Source organism: Populus nigra, chromosome 8 (genome assembly GCF_951802175.1).
Source record: "Populus nigra chromosome 8, ddPopNigr1.1, whole genome shotgun sequence".
Taxonomy (NCBI): domain Eukaryota; kingdom Viridiplantae; phylum Streptophyta; class Magnoliopsida; order Malpighiales; family Salicaceae; genus Populus; species Populus nigra.
Genome location: NC_084859.1, coordinates 18,790,118 through 18,806,115, shown reverse-complemented (window position 1 = coordinate 18,806,115; position 15,998 = coordinate 18,790,118). Strand labels below are relative to the sequence as shown.

General features: G+C 35.8%; 2 protein-coding genes across 8 annotated transcripts; one reads left to right on the top strand and one right to left on the bottom strand.

Moving 5' to 3' along the window:
* The first annotated feature begins 464 nt into the window (after positions 1-464).
* Positions 465-7,695, top strand: LOC133701916 (pleiotropic drug resistance protein 1-like). Of its 7 annotated transcripts, none has more exons than XM_062126115.1 (24): positions 465-802; positions 1,050-1,170; positions 1,279-1,367; positions 1,462-1,546; positions 1,639-1,798; positions 1,910-1,986; positions 2,104-2,157; positions 2,263-2,353; positions 2,448-2,749; positions 2,870-3,151; positions 3,241-3,557; positions 3,665-3,825; positions 3,917-4,020; positions 4,109-4,265; positions 4,346-4,393; positions 4,557-4,696; positions 4,788-5,120; positions 5,475-5,765; positions 5,854-5,937; positions 6,057-6,190; positions 6,345-6,572; positions 6,672-6,843; positions 6,936-7,190; positions 7,299-7,695. In XM_062126115.1, exons 1-24 carry the CDS (start codon positions 465-467, stop codon positions 7,554-7,556), a joined length of 4,281 nt encoding a protein of 1,426 aa, XP_061982099.1. In that variant the 3' UTR covers positions 7,557-7,695. The 7 variants fall into 7 exon arrangements, with proteins under 7 accessions (XP_061982099.1, XP_061982098.1, XP_061982097.1 ...); XM_062126114.1 differs by having other exon boundaries at positions 4,346-4,398; positions 4,559-4,696; XM_062126113.1 differs by having other exon boundaries at positions 4,346-4,419; positions 4,559-4,696.
* A 633-nt stretch (positions 7,696-8,328) lies between these two features.
* Positions 8,329-13,474, bottom strand: LOC133701917 (uncharacterized). The gene is made up of 6 exons (XM_062126116.1): positions 12,331-13,474; positions 11,769-11,848; positions 11,132-11,243; positions 9,659-9,711; positions 8,790-8,971; positions 8,329-8,692 (listed from the first exon to the last, which is right to left on the bottom strand). The coding sequence occupies exons 1-5, from the start codon at positions 13,337-13,339 to the stop codon at positions 8,816-8,818; spliced, it is 1,410 nt and encodes a 469-aa protein (XP_061982100.1). The 5' UTR covers positions 13,340-13,474; the 3' UTR covers positions 8,329-8,692; positions 8,790-8,815.
* Positions 13,475-15,998: the final 2,524 nt, after the last annotated feature.

Sequence of the window (15,998 nt, the reverse complement as noted above, 5' to 3'; positions counted from 1 at the left end):
GAGTCAATCTAAATTAACATATCAAACTCGTAACCTGGGTTATAAACTCCTTTGAGTTTAATAACTTTTTTTTCTATAACTATTTTTATTTAACTATATAATTAAAAATAAATATTTATATAACCAAGTACTAATTTAATATCTAGATTTTTTCTAAGACCTCAATGAATTCATAAAATAAATCAAAATAAATTATGAATTTTATAAAAAAAAAATAGAAAATACAATCTGACGTGGTCAAGTTTTTCTACTATATATATATCTTGACATTACGTACTAATTTGTTCAATGTCGCTCCACTATAGGTTTTGTTTCCCCTTGAAAGTGAAGAAATATGGGCTGATTCATTTAGCTTTTTGTTAAGATTTCTTGATTCAAGTTCCCAAACCAAGAAAAAAAAAAGAAACAAAATCTAGGATTTGTTTTGTTTTTAGTTGTTGTTTAAATATTCTGATCCATTATCAATGGAGAGTGCTGATATTTCTAGAGGTAGTGATAGTTTTAGAGGTAGTTCTAGAGGAGTTTCGTCAGTATGGAGAAACAGCACTGTGGAAGTGTTTTCAAGATCTTCAAGGGAAGAAGATGATGAAGAGGCTCTAAAATGGGCTGCGCTTGAGAAACTACCTACCTATGATCGTTTAAGGAAAGGTATATTAACGAGTGCGTCAAGAGGTATAATTAGTGAGGTAGATATTGAAAACCTTGGAGTCCAAGAGAGAAAACAGTTGCTTGAGAGGTTGGTCAAAGTTGCAGACGAGGATAATGAGAAGTTCTTGTGGAAACTCAAGAACCGTGTTGAAAGGTAAGAACCTATCCTTTGTTTCTATGCTAACTCTGTTTGGTTTATAGAGAGAATGTAAAAAGGAAAGGAAATTCTTGCATTGAAACATGATATTGTGCCTAATGGATACATGTTAGTTTCTGATCATTCATAGCATAACTCGACAAGGGATTGATTTTAAAAAAGAAAAGATATTTTGCTTTTCCTTTCTTGCTTGCTGTTATGGACGATGAAGTTCTTTGATTTTCTGTAATAATTGGTGCTTCAGGGTTGGAATTGAGTTTCCAACAATTGAAGTTCGGTACGAGAATCTAAATATTGAAGCAGAAGCTTACGTAGGAAGTAGTGCTTTGCCTTCATTCGCTAAGTTCATTTTTAATATAATAGAGGTAACAACATTTCCAATCAATGAACACCAGTTATTATTGCTGAAATATGAATTATAAGATACTACTCTTTCTCTTTGTTCATGTTTTTCTTACCAATCAATTTTGTAGGGTTTTTTTATTGCTCTTCATGTCCTTCCAAGTAGAAAGAAGCCACTCACCATCCTTAAGGATGTTAGTGGAATCATCAAGCCATCAAGGTAAGATAATCATGATGTAAAGCTCTGTTTGCTTAAGAATTATTTCAATAATCTATTGCCTATTCCTCATTTTTATGCCACCTGCATGTTTTAGATTGACTTTGCTTTTGGGTCCTCCGAATTCTGGGAAGACCACACTGTTGTTGGCAATGGCTGGAAAGCTTGATCCTAGTCTGAAGGTGTGGATATATTCTTGTAAATTTGTATATTCCTTGAGGATTTAGTTTTTGGTTTTCATTTTTAATTTGAGAAGCTGAATTATTACGTGCAGTTTTCTGGTCGTGTGACTTACAATGGTCATGAGATGAACGAGTTTGTACCACAAAGAACAGCTGCCTATGTCAGTCAACATGATCTCCATATAGGAGAAATGACTGTGAGGGAGACTTTGGAATTCTCTGCCAGATGCCAAGGGGTTGGCCACCTACATGGTTAGAATAAAGGACTAAATTTTCGTTGCAAATTCCACCAGAAACACAATTCACTCTGGTGATCTATTCATAAACCAAGCATTGCTAAATAAAATTTCTGGTAATTCACAGAGATGCTAGCAGAGTTGTCGAGAAGAGAGAAAGAAGCCAACATCAAGCCTGATCAAGATGTTGATGTCTTCATGAAGGTGAGGAAAGATATTACAATTTTGCCAGTTAGACCTCTCTCAAAAGAGTTCCTTGCTAGAATAAGCTACGATGATTTGGACAGTAACTTTCCTTCTCTGATGTTTCTGGAATTGCAGGCAGTAGCAATACAAGGTCAAGAGGCCAGTGTCATCACCGATTACGTCTTGAAGGTATTATTTATCAATATATACTACAAAAATGTCATGAAAGTCTTCATCAGAAACCGTGAACACAATATCTCAACCTTTTTTGCTCTCTCTCTCTGATAATTGTAGATTTTAGGATTGGAAGTCTGCGCAGATACTTTGGTAGGGGATGAAATGATAAGGGGTATATCTGGAGGACAAAGGAAGCGTGTTACAACCGGTAAACATCTCCATCAGTCCATTCTCATATCAAGAACAATCATTTCATTTCATTCTCCATTTAATGTACAAAAATCTCCAATGATCTGTCGTAGGGGAAATGCTGGTCGGACCATCAAGGGCATTGCTTATGGATGAGATTTCCACAGGCCTGGATAGCTCAACAACTTACCAAATTGTGAACTCATTAAAGCAAACTATTCACGTTCTCAATTGCACTGCTGTCATCTCACTTCTCCAGCCAGCACCAGAGACTTATGACCTCTTTGATGACATCATTCTCCTGTCAGATGGCCAAATTGTGTACCAGGGTCCTCGTGAAAATGTGCTTGGATTTTTTGAACATAAGGGCTTCAAGTGTCCCGACAGAAAAGGCGTGGCAGACTTTCTACAAGAAGTAAGCATAGACAAGGATTTTTTACATGGAACCTCGACGACAATAGGATCTCCTATTCTCAATATATGAGCCTTATGCAAGTGTCACAATCTTCAGGAATAATGAATAAATTCATTGCAGGTGACATCAAAAAAAGATCAAGAGCAGTATTGGGCAATTAAAGATCAGCCTTACAGGTTTGTCACGGTCAACGAATTTTCTGAGGCATTTCAGTCATTCAACGTGGGACGAAAGATCGCAGATGAGCTTTCAATCCCATTTGACAAGACTAAGAACCATCCAGCTGCATTGGTAAACAAAAAATATGGAGCTGGAAAGATGGATCTGCTTAAAGCTAACTTCTCAAGAGAATACTTGCTCATGAAGAGGAACTCATTTGTCTACATCTTCAAGATATGCCAAGTAATTATCGATAGTTGTTACAATATCCAAGTTTCTCTTACTTTCAGATTTTGCATCCAATGTGACACTTTTTACTGATCTTCTATCAGCTGACAGTAGTGGCATTGATTTCCATGTCACTCTTTTTTCGGACCAAGATGCATCATGATACGGTTGCCGATGGAGGAATTTATACCGGTGCTTTGTTCTTCACTGTGATCATTATAATGTTTAATGGAATGTCAGAGCTATCTATGACCATCGTAAAGCTTCCTGTGTTTTACAAGCAAAGGGAACTCATATTCTTTCCTCCATGGGCATATTCAATTCCTCCATGGATTCTGAAAATTCCCGTCACGTTTGTTGAAGTTGCTGCATGGGTGCTCCTAACCTATTATGTAATTGGATTTGATCCAAATGTTGAAAGGTAAACAAAAATTCCTTTTTTTTTATTTGTAAACTTGCACAAGGATCCATTCTGATCCAGCTGTTATAAAAAGGCGGTGTTTATTTTCTTTCAATCTTTTTTTTCAGGCTTTTAAGGCAGTACTTTCTGCTTTTGCTAATTAACCAGATGGCATCTGCACTATTTCGATTTATTGCTGCAGCTGGAAGGAACATGATTGTTGCTAACACTTTTGGGTCTTTTGCGCTACTTACACTTTTTGCTTTGGGTGGCTTCATCTTGTCTCGAGGTATGGTGATTATACTCTTCTACTTAAAGATTGTATTTTGCTACTCAACCTGGAGGAAATTATATATCAATTTTTTTGTTTAACGCCGCAGAGCAAATAAAAAAGTGGTGGATATGGGGTTACTGGCTTTCACCATTGATGTATGGGCAGAACGCAATAGTAGTGAATGAGTTCCTTGGACATAGCTGGAGTCATGTAAAGTTTCTTGAACTGGCCATTTATATATTTGCACCCTTGGCTCTCAATAATGAACTGATATCTGAAATTGTTTTTGAAATCACAGATTCCTGGAAACTCCACAGAACCACTAGGAATCCAAGTTTTGAAGAGTCGCGAATTTTTCACTGAAGCAAATTGGTATTGGATAGGAGTAGGGGCAACAGTAGGATTCATGCTACTGTTCAATATCTGCTTCGCTTTGGCCCTCACTTTCCTCAATGGCAAGTGTCATCACCTACTCAACTCCATACTTCTTGAAAGTTGGAGCTTAGATTTATATATTGCAAATTTATGTTGGCAGCATTTGAGAAGCCTCAAGCTTTTATATTTGAAGAATCCGAAAGGGAAGGTTCTGTTGGCAAAACAGGAGGAGCTGTTCAGTTATCAAACCATGGAAGTAGCCACAAAAACAAAACAGGTAAAAGAACTTAATTGATGAAGCGCGTTTGAAGTCCCTTCGTTTCCTAGCCTGTCAGATACTAATTGCCAATACATTTGCTATTTACAAGCAGAGAATGGAGATGAAATTAATAGAAATAGTTTTGCGTCCATTGGTGAAGCCAGCGATAACAGGAAGAGAGGAATGGTTCTTCCATTTGAACCACATTCCATCACATTTGATGATGTTATTTACTCCGTTGACATGCCACAGGTATCAAAATTTAGTAAAAAGATCATACCTTGCTTTGATGTGATATTTACAGAGCATGAACAAACTGATCATCTTGTATTGAAAATTTCAGGAAATGAAAATTCAAGGAGTAGTTGAGGATAGATTGGTGCTTTTGAAGGGTGTGAATGGTGCTTTCAGGCCTGGTGTCCTTACAACTTTGATGGGTGTTAGTGGTGCAGGAAAAACGACTTTGATGGATGTGCTGGCAGGAAGGAAAACTGGTGGATGTATTGAGGGAGACATCAAAATTTCTGGGTACCCAAAGAAGCAAGAAACTTTTGCTAGAATTGCAGGATACTGTGAACAAAATGACATTCACTCTCCACATGTTACTGTCTACGAATCCTTACTCTACTCAGCCTGGCTTCGTCTACCCCCTGAAGTTGATTCTGAAACCAGAAAGGTAGGTACCCATTTTTTTAAATTTACTTCAGACATCTGGGATTCAGTTTGCAGATTTGGGTTCTGTGAATTTTTCTCCTTCCAATACTTGTTTCCTTTTGGTCTGCTTGTCATCCATTCAAGTTCAATCAACTTGATTAGCATTACCTAGTTCAACTATCATTTCTATTTTATGATTTATCCTGAGATCAAGATCAACGATCCTATTCTTTCTAGCTAAGAACGGTGCTGCTGAAGTTGATCTTACATAATGTTTGTGCTAGAAAGCTTACATTCAACTCCTCTGCTTCCAGAGGTATCATCTAATGGTTTTTTGGTCAGCTACTGACTTCTCCATTGCCAAAATTGGTTTCAGATGTTCATTGAGGAAGTCATGGAGCTTGTGGAGTTGGATTCGTTGCGCAATGCATTAGTTGGGTTGCCTGGTGTGAATGGTTTGTCCACTGAGCAGCGCAAGCGGCTAACCATTGCAGTAGAGCTAGTTGCAAACCCCTCTATCATATTCATGGATGAGCCAACTTCAGGGTTAGATGCCAGAGCTGCTGCAATTGTGATGAGAACAGTAAGAAACACTGTGGACACAGGAAGAACAGTTGTATGCACCATCCACCAGCCCAGTATAGATATATTTGAAGCTTTTGATGAGGTAATAAAAATGCTAAAAACTATCTGGGCTACAACTTTGTCCTGAGTGTATCCCCATAATAAGCTGGATTGTTTACACGGCATTGCAGCTATTCCTGATGAAGCGAGGAGGAGAAGAGATATATGTGGGGCCATTGGGCCACCATTCTACCCATCTAATTAAATACTTTGAGGTATGTTAATTTGATTTGATCAATAATCAAACAACACAAACAGTTGCGACTTGCGAGCTTCTTCTAACCTATGCTCAAACTAACTATTGACTAATTCGTTGACCTTTCTATCTGTGAAGGCAATTGAAGGAGTGAGTAAAATTAAAGATGGTTATAATCCAGCAACATGGATGTTGGAAGTTACTGATTCATCACAAGAGATGGCTTTGGAGGTTGATTTTGCTAATATTTACAAGAATTCAGATCTGTTCAGGTCAGATAAAGTGTTTCTTTTTTGTGCATGGTTAAACTGAAAAATATTCTAAAGCCATCCCAAATTAGCTTTGGCAAGGAATAGGAAATCATTTGATTAAAAATCTAGAGTTGGATTTGTCTAAAGTTTGTTGCTGATGTGTGGCATAACTCAGGAGAAACAAAGCTCTCATTGCGGAATTAAGCACACCTGCTCCCGGCTCAAAGGACGTTCATTTCCCTACACGGTATTCAACATCATTTTTCACACAATGTATGGCTTGCTTGTGGAAGCAACATTGGTCATACTGGAGGAACCCACCGTACACTGCCGTGAGATTTCTTTTCACAACCTTTATAGCCTTGATGTTTGGAACAATGTTCTGGGACCTTGGCTCCAAAGTGTAAGTCACGATGAGGAACTCAAAAACAATTTAACAGTTCAGGCTTTGATGGTTTTGCTGCAATCTACCTACTCATCTAAGTTATCTTACGAACTGTAGGAAAACTACCCAAGATCTTTCCAACGCAATGGGTTCGATGTATGCAGCAGTTCTCTTCCTTGGTTTTCAAAATGGAACAGCTGTGCAGCCAGTGGTGGCTGTTGAAAGAACTGTCTTCTACAGAGAAAGGGCTGCTGGAATGTATTCAGCTTTGCCCTATGCCTTTGCACAGGTAAGAGCTTATTAAGCTAGCATTTCAGAATTCACCTCGTCAAGTAGAATTGTATGGACGTTTCGTTGACCACACTCCATCTTATGGTGCAGGCCCTGATTGAGCTTCCATATGTCTTTGTTCAAGCTGCAGTCTACGGCGTTATAGTTTATGCAATGATTGGATTTGAATGGACTGCTGCTAAGTTCTTTTGGTATCTATTCTTTATGTACTTCACACTATTATACTTCACCTTTTATGGAATGATGGCTGTAGCTGTGACTCCAAACCACCACATAGCTGCCATAGTTTCCACAGCATTTTATGCAATCTGGAACCTCTTCTCAGGGTTTATAATTCCCCGAACTGTAAGTGTTTGCCATCTTAATTACTTCAAGCATTGAGTTTCCTTCAGTGACTGGTTATCTCGTGGGCTAATATGTTCGTCATTTCTCTGCGTGGTCAATCTATAACAGCGGATACCTATATGGTGGAGATGGTACTACTGGGGATGCCCCGTATCATGGTCCTTGTATGGATTGGTTGTTTCACAGTATGGAGATATACAGGAACCCATTACCGCAACTCAAACAGTGGAAGGATATGTCAAGGATTACTTCGGTTTTGACCACGATTTTCTTGGAGTAGTTGCAGCCGTGGTTCTTGGGTGGACTGTCCTCTTTGCCTTCATTTTCGCCTTCTCTATAAAGGCCTTCAACTTCCAGAGGCGATAGAAATTTTCTTTGCAGGCTTCAATTTTATTTTATTTTTTACCCTTTCTATGTAAGCAATTGTAGCTCCACAAGCTACAAGCTACACGTTTAATCTCTACGTTTTTCATGAATTTTATTTATTACCTAGTCTTTCTCACTCTCTGTCGTTCCCATGTTCCTTTCCACTTTATTTCGGTTTTGATAATAATTTATTTTTTACTATTCTATGTTTAATGAAATTTCTCTATCCCTCGATCAAAAAAATAAAGACATTCTTCTTATGCAATAAGATTTCTTGATAGATTTATTTTATAATTAATAAAACATTATTTAAATTAAATAATGGAAACTATAAACCTGTTGAATAGAGAAACCTTGAGATAAATCAGGTGTGCCCAAAAAAGGACAGCTACTTCAAAAAAAAAGATAATGGCTAGTTTTCTACACATACAGAGAACTTTATTGGTCGTTATATTCTTACATATTTGCTATTGTACTTTAAGCTTTCTTTGTTTTCTTCTCAGGGTAAGCATAATAAAATTAGGTTACCATTGTGGATGTGTGATGAACACCGCATCCACACTCAAAAAAGACAAGTGATGTGAATGATACTAAATCAACATTTAGGCTAAAAAAAGTTATTATAAGAAACTTGTTCCTGGCTAGTGTAAATAGAAACATGTAGATTGAAAAAAATCAAGTTGGGATTTGAATTTAGATATCTGTGTTTGATTTCTGTATCCCTGCACTTTTACTTTACTGCCTCGTGACTTGATAATTCTTGCATGCTCTCTAACTTTATAATTCTTGCATGCTCTCAAGCTTTACTTCTACTTGTCATTGTCAGATTTATCTCGACAAACACTCCATTCATATTTCAAAAATTTATCCCACCCCTCCCAAAGGCTTAATTCTGAACCTTCGACATTACTGAACACTTTTGACAGTACTACAATCTGATCGAGCTAACAGCCGGTCAGCCAACCAACATTCTATTTTAAAACAAACTAGTGTTATCAGCAAATCATGCCCTCTAAAGAGACTTGCATCATTCCCTTCTTTAAGTCCCACTAATTCCATAAATGCAGTGTCCAAGCAATTTCTACTTTCACTGCCATTGGACTTGAATATTTCTATAACCATAACTTCCATGCAGCCTGTATAAGCATTGCTTGTTTCAGAACAAAAAATTATGAAGGAACAGAACAATTTCTTCTACAAAGTTCATACAAAATTTTGGTAAAATCAACTTACAGGTTGCTCTAGTCTAGTTCTCGTCATTATTGTCTAGTCAAGGTCTTGTGATCTGGATTGTCTCGGAGACCAAGTTTTGAAAGAACAAGGCAGTAAGAATCCCAGTCAGTCCTCCGGAGATACTTCAACAGCTTCTTCCTCTTTTGAACCATCCCTATAAGACCCTTCCGAGAATGCTTATCCTACAAAGTTGTGCGAAAGAATATCAGAATAGCAGCACAGAAGGTTATCCCCTGAACACTTGAATGGGATAAAACAATTCTTCTACCATCCAGTTGCACATCAAGAGAGATGGAAATTGGATAGTAGCCAAGGCAACATGATGTTCCGTGCAATGACCCCACAGAATCCAGTAAAACTTTAGTGTGTGTTTGGGATTGTGGTGTAGGGCGCTTTTCAAAATAACTTTTCGATTAAAAATGCATCACAATAAATTTTTTTCATAATTATTTTTTATTTTTGACATCAACACTTCAAAACCATCAGAAAGCACTAAAAAAAGCATCAATTTGATTTTTTTTCAAGCCAAAAAAACTTTTGAAAAGCACCTAAAAGCATAAGCCAAAGCACTGATAACTTTCCACTTTGCAAAATACAGCTCAAAGGCAAAAAATGATAATGGGCCCTATGTTTATGCATCTCAGACTGTGTACTTGAACGAAGAAGTAAATATGTTTCTACAGATGTTGATATAGCAGTTTCTGTCAACTTTCTCTTTGCCGTAATTAGGATAACCACAGTCACAACAAACATTTATCCCTTAACCCTAGTAAAATGGAATGTAAATGTGAATTCAAGGAGCAGGAAGCATCAACACTCCAAGATAATAAAATGTAAGAAATAGAGGATTGTTTCAGCTCCAGTTTCACCTTCTTGTTCAGAACCGAAGACAGATGCTTGATCTTAATTGTCAGTAGTGCCACTGCAAAACAATCAGAAAAAGGATATAACATAACGAAGAAAACAATGTGCATGCAAACTTGGTATGTATTAAAGAAAGTAACCGAAATAAGAGAGGTGAAGAGAGCGAGATCAGGAATCAAGCTTCAAGACCAGCCCACTATGGAACTGGAAACATCAAATAAATAACTCGATTTTCGTATAATTGATGCAACTCACACTGCCATGCGAACTTTTCCACATTGGTTCTGTTAAGAGAATGATACCTAGTCAATGCTAGAAAATGGAAATACATGTTCATTCGAGTGTCCCCTGATTGTTCTAGGTAACAGCAACTCCATGTCTCTTATCCTTTGTCAGTTCAATAAATCTGCTTGATAATCTATTTTCCAGTCCAACCAGTGAATCCTTTAAAGTATCTGATACATGTGACTGCTAAATAATAATTTACGAACTCTAAACAAATCTGCCTTGTAATCCATTTTGAAGCCCAAATGGCCAGTCCTTGAAATATCTGACACATCTGGCCGCTAAATCATAACAAACAAACTCTAAGACGACCTCCTTATTAACAAAAGACTGCCATGTATTGCAATCATTCCAAAAAAGCAAAAGGCAAAAAAAAGAGAGCAGCAAGATATGCACTCACATTTCTTCTCATGTTATACAAAGACCATGTCCTATTCGAGCATCCAATTCCATCACAACAAACCATCCAAAATTACCATGAACCATGAGAATCTAATAGTCCATACAGTAACTCCAAGAAAGCATCAAGCCCATAAAGGGTGAATAACAGGCTTGAATGCTTCTATAGATAACACTGATAACCAAGATTGTAGCTTGTTTGAAGTCATTGGTTGATAAATTCCATCACAAGCAGCATCCCAAGCCAGAAGAGAGACTTGAAGTTGCTTGGGTGCTTTTTTTTTTCATTTTCAAAAATTTAAGGCCATGCCAAGATCATAACATTTTTCCAGCCATGTTCAAGGTGCAGTACAAGGTTAACTTCTGAGTCAAAACACTAAAAATGGCATTCACAAGAAGAAAAGACAAATAATACTCCCAGAAGGACACAATTAATACTTTTTTTTTTCTTTTTCACAGCAATTTGCTTCAGTTAGCATAAGTATTGCACAACCAGAACACATCTTCATTGACACTTTTGCGAAATTAGCAAAGTATACAGATGCCAAAAATCAGATCACTAAAAATAGAATTCAAAATAAGACGAATAATAGTCCCAGAAGTTGGACACAATTGCAAAAAAAAGTCCTTTTTCACAGCAATTTGCTTCAGTCAGCTTAAGTATTGCACAACCAGAACACATCCCCAATAACATGCTTGAGAAATTAGCAAAGTATACAGATGCCAAAGTATACAGCAATATTTGCTTCAGTTTTATATTAATCACAATAAAACCAAAATGGAAAGGCCTTTACCTTGAACACGTGCAGATCCACAGTCTGACTCTGACATTTTAAATTCATCTCTTACTCTTGCAAGCTCAATTTTCATTTTCTCAGAAGAAGACATGTTATCTGGATGGAAATACTGCACAAACCATATATGAAGCCATCAGAGCAGTAAGAAACTGAATGCTGGTAATAGTGATCAAGAAGAGAACTACTTCATGGAAAATAAAGAGAACTACTTCATGGAGAATAAACAATTAACACATATCACTAAACCCCTTCAATTGTTTTCATCAGAAAATACATCCTTTCAAAAGGTTGCAGACAAATTTTGTCAACTAAACAAAGACACTCTGGAATGCGAAGCAAAATATGATCCTATATAAAGACCCGGACCAAGTGTCCATGACTCTTAAAAGATGAATTCTTTTGTGCAAGTATGAATTAAAACTAGAAGGGTAAGCACATTATAATGCAGAAATATCATATCCTTGTTTGCATCATTGTTAATGTCCACTAAAACTTTAAGGCAGTGGACATCATGATTAAAGTTGGGCAACACAAATTGTGAAGTCATCTCAATGTTGCAGAAATAAGGAATCTTGTGAAGGTTCACACTTCCAAACAAAAAGCAAAATTAATATCAAAAGAAAACTATACTTGCCTTCTCAACTAAGTGCTTCTTTGGAGGCTGCAGCGTTACATTTGAAGCACGTAACTGGCCCATGAGATTCAGTCTCTGAACTGAAACGATAAATTTGACAAGTAAATAGTAAGATAAAATATCATCTCTCAATGCATAAAAACAATAGAGAGGAGGTTTGCATGAAGTATCATTTCATGCAGGATAAGAACATGACAATGACAACATTTGCAGAAACATTTAGAAAAAGAAAAACAGAAGCAATTTTGCATTCGTTTTCTCTCAGGGGATAAATCTAAAGGTTAAACAGAGCAAACTGTGTTACAGTCCTAAATTATCACAAATTCAATGCACTCTTCATCTTGTTTACAGAGCCAAGCCCCAAAAAAGGAGTATATAAACACCTGCTAAAACTTAAGCGACAGATACTTATGCACAAAGTGAAATAGCACTTCTCCTGATCAAGCTAAACAAAAATATTTATCTAACTAAGATCCACTGAAAAACAATATAAGTAGCTATCACCAAAACTCCAACAAACAAACTTTAAAAAATCTCAAGAATCAACACAAAAAATACTCACCCGAATTCTTTATAGCCTTCTCATCATTGGACGCTTTCAACTTCACTAAACTCTCCCTCAAATCCCTAAAGGAAACCCCACCAACCCTCGACTCTGTCTCCTTTTCCTCCATTTCCCTCAACTTCCTCAACCTCTCGTTCAATTCCTTCAACGTAAACCACCCCTTTTCACCCCTTTTCACCTTTGGCCGCAAAATCCTCAACTTATCTCCCAACTCTCCATGACTATACATTTTCACAAACTCCGTACTCATTTCACCTTTTGCACTCCCTTCCCCCTCCATTTCCCTCCCAAATACCGCACTCGGCAACCCCTCAGTCCCACCAATTATAGTCGACTTATTCATTGGTTCATTTTCGTTTCCTGGCTTTAGCTTAAAACTCGAAAATGACAATTCCCCAACACGGCCTCTCCCAACCGCGGTATTGTTATTATCACCACCACCCTTCATCTGCCTCAAACTCTCTCTAATTGCGTCAAATGTTAGCCTCCCTGAAATGGGTTGGTTAGCATTGATACCACCTGATTGAGTGGTTCCACTACCACCCGTCGATCTTGCAAGGACATTTCTTTTATAAAGTTCTTGAAATGAGATCTGTTGCTGAGAAGATGGCTCCTGTGAGGGAGCAGAGTTAGGTTCTCTAGGTGGTGGATCAGAGGATCGAAGCCTGAATTCAGAGAGATTCTTTCTGATTTCATCAAAAGAAGCAATATTGCTTGTGGGTTTTGAGAATGATTGGTTTGTTGAGTAAGTGGGTTTACTTGAAGGTGGAGAATTTGGCCTGTTTTCAGGGTTTTGTTGCTTAAGACTGGCTTTGACATCATTGAAATAGCTAGAGAGAGAGGACTTTTGTTGTTGTTGTTGTTGTTGCTGCTGCTGCTGTTGCTGTTGCTGGGGTTCGGAAACAGAAGGGTCATCTGATGGGGTTGTGGAAGAGGAAGAGAAGAGGTGGATTAGATAAGGGTTAGAGAGGGATCTGTGTCTGGGTCTTGAAAGAGAGAGAGCCATTACAAGTGGACAAGGAAGGTGAGGGTCTTTTAAGATGACGAGGGTTTTCTGAGAGTGAAGAAGCGGAGGAGAAAAGTGAATAGGGTTTATTGAGGGATTTGTGCTTTGTTGGCTCAGACCGGGTTTAATGGGAGTTGGACCGGGTTTGAGGATGGAGCATTGAGGATTTGTTTGTTATCAGATTCACTTGTTAATGCATGCATATGATAGGATGCTAATCTAGCCTTAAAACAATTATAGAATAATAATGGATTTTAAGATGAAATTTGAACTTAATACCTCATCTCTATCACTTTATATGATTACTATTGAAAAAAAAAAATTAACATGGTAAAATTCATGTATCACTGGACACATTGTACTATTCATAGAATAATGTAGATATTTTTTCACCTTTTTAATGAAATAATTTTGTTACTTTTTCCCTCTCATCTCTTTTAGGTTATTTTTGTCCTTTTTATTTGATTAATTTATTATTGTGTTATTAATTGAGGATAAATTTATTTTTATAACTTTAAAATACACAGTAAAATAACTTCTAAACCCTTAAAAGTAAACAAAAATAAAGAGTTGATCAAAAGTTATTTGGTCTTTAAATCTTTAAATGAAATGACTTATATATTTTTGGAGGCTAAAAAAATAAAATAAAAAAAAAGAGATGTAGGGTCAACTTGATCTTTTTATATTTTAGAGTACAACATGAAAACAAGCCTACCCTCTAAGGCAAAAAAAATAAAAATAACATGTAATGAGATATCTTTATCTTTTGGAGTTGGTTTTCCTCCAATTTAAATGAAGAGTAAAGGGTGATTTGATTTTTTTTTTATTAATTATGATATTAATTGAGAAAGAAGTTGTTGGCTCATGGATAACACGCACCGAATATAAGTCACCACGCCTTTTAGACAGTGCATGTGGCGTCATCCCATGCCCAACACACCGCCTACAGGGGAGACTTTAGAAGCAGCACACCGTCTTCTTTTCAATGGTGTTGCGCATGATAACGAAAGAGAAATGTGTTGATTTTTTTCTTCTCTTCCCTCTTTTCTCTCTCTTCTCCTTGCAAAATATAAAGGTGTACTATTATTTATTTTTTGTATCTAATTTGATCTTCATTCTTTTAATTGCTATTTTTTTATTGTTTTTTCCTTCAATTTCATCCTTGTCATTTGATTTTTATACTAAATTGGGTCTTTATTTTTTTATTGTTGTTTATTATTTTTTATCATTTTTCTAATTGAATTTTATTTTCAATTTAATCACTTAGCATTTGATTTTATTTCATTTTTATATCAAATTTGTTCCTCATTCTTTTGATTTTTTTTATCATTTTCCTAATTGAATTTTGTTTTTAATTTAATCCATTAACATCTGATTTCTTTTAATTTTTATATCAAATTTAGTCCTCATTCTTTTTATTATTATTTCTTTTGTCTTGGAGCCTTTTTTTTTGTTGCATTTTTTTTTTCAAATTCACCCCTCACCATATTGTTGATTTGTAATTTTGCTTCTTTATTTTTTAGAGTTTACCTTATATAGGGTTGGTTTCTAGCTCATAATTAGGATCACGAGTTTTGAAAGTTCTCATAGGTTGAATTTGATCTCTTTTTAGGTCATTTATTTAAAATTGATTTTTTTCCGCTTTCATCCTTATACATTTGATTTATTAAAAAATATTTTGTCTTTTTTTTCTATCGAGTTATCCTAATTCTATATCTGTGATCATGGGATTAACAATTTGACACAAAAAAAATCGCTGCTTTTTTTAAAATATATTATTTTTTAATTTTACCCTTGAACATTGGGTTGATTGATAATTGAGTTTCATGTTTTTATTTGGTTTGTTTTCAACGGGGTTACCTTGATTTCACAACCGGACATGCTAACCCAGATGAGCTTATTTTTTTACTTTTTTTACGTTGTTAGTTTTTTTTGTCTATATATATTTTTTTATTATTTAAATTAATCAAGTTTATTAAGCTCAGTCAAGTCAATGATTCAAATCTCAAGTTATTTTTGTTTTTTTACAAGTACTTATCTTACCTCGGTATATTTTTTTATTTTTGTGCATTTGAAAAATTCAAGCAGGTTCACAATATAACGCGTGCATCCTATATTATTTAAATTCCCTTGTTACAAGAAAGATTTATGAATTTTATAACACTAAAAAGAGGAGTCACTCGTTTACAATCTATTTTGGAGTTGATTTAATTTTGAAGCACAGAAACCATTTAAGCAAAAATAATAACCAAACAAGAATTTCATGCTCAAATCAGTTCATAATTTTCCTGTAATCTATAGCTTATTATTTTTTATAGGAAAAAGGATTTCTCGAGTTTTTCTACAAAAATAAAACAGTAGCTAAAAAATATGCCTAGACTAGGATATTTAACATTTATTTTTCAAAATAGCATAGTTTTATGATATAAATAGGTCCGATTTATGTGACTCACTTAGACACACATATCAGATTTGCAAGCTTCATAAATTGGTGCACTGATGGCATTTTCCTAGCCTTTTAACTTGTTAATAAAAAATCAACGAACTCAGTGAGTTATATTCAATATAACTCACAACCAATTCAATATAAATCACATAACATGTAATTTCATTTCAAGTCAATTCATAATTAAAGAAAAACTCAATTAATATATTATAT

Coding starts and splice junctions, on each gene's coding strand:
- LOC133701917 (XM_062126116.1), bottom strand. CDS start 13,339: ATGGCTCTCTCTCTTTCAAGACCCAGACACAGATCCCTCTCTAACCCT. Junction 11,849..12,330: donor GAAGGCTATAAAGAATTCGG/GTGAGTATTTTT, acceptor TTATCGTTTCAG/TTCAGAGACTGAATCTCATG. Junction 9,712..11,131: donor TGGATCTGCACGTGTTCAAG/GTAAAGGCCTTT, acceptor ATTGTTTTGCAG/TGGCACTACTGACAATTAAG.
- LOC133701916 (XM_062126109.1), top strand. CDS start 465: ATGGAGAGTGCTGATATTTCTAGAGGTAGTGATAGTTTTAGAGGTAGT. Junction 3,558..3,664: donor TTTGATCCAAATGTTGAAAG/GTAAACAAAAAT, acceptor CTTTTTTTTCAG/GCTTTTAAGGCAGTACTTTC. Junction 4,021..4,108: donor TTGGACATAGCTGGAGTCAT/GTAAAGTTTCTT, acceptor TTGAAATCACAG/ATTCCTGGAAACTCCACAGA.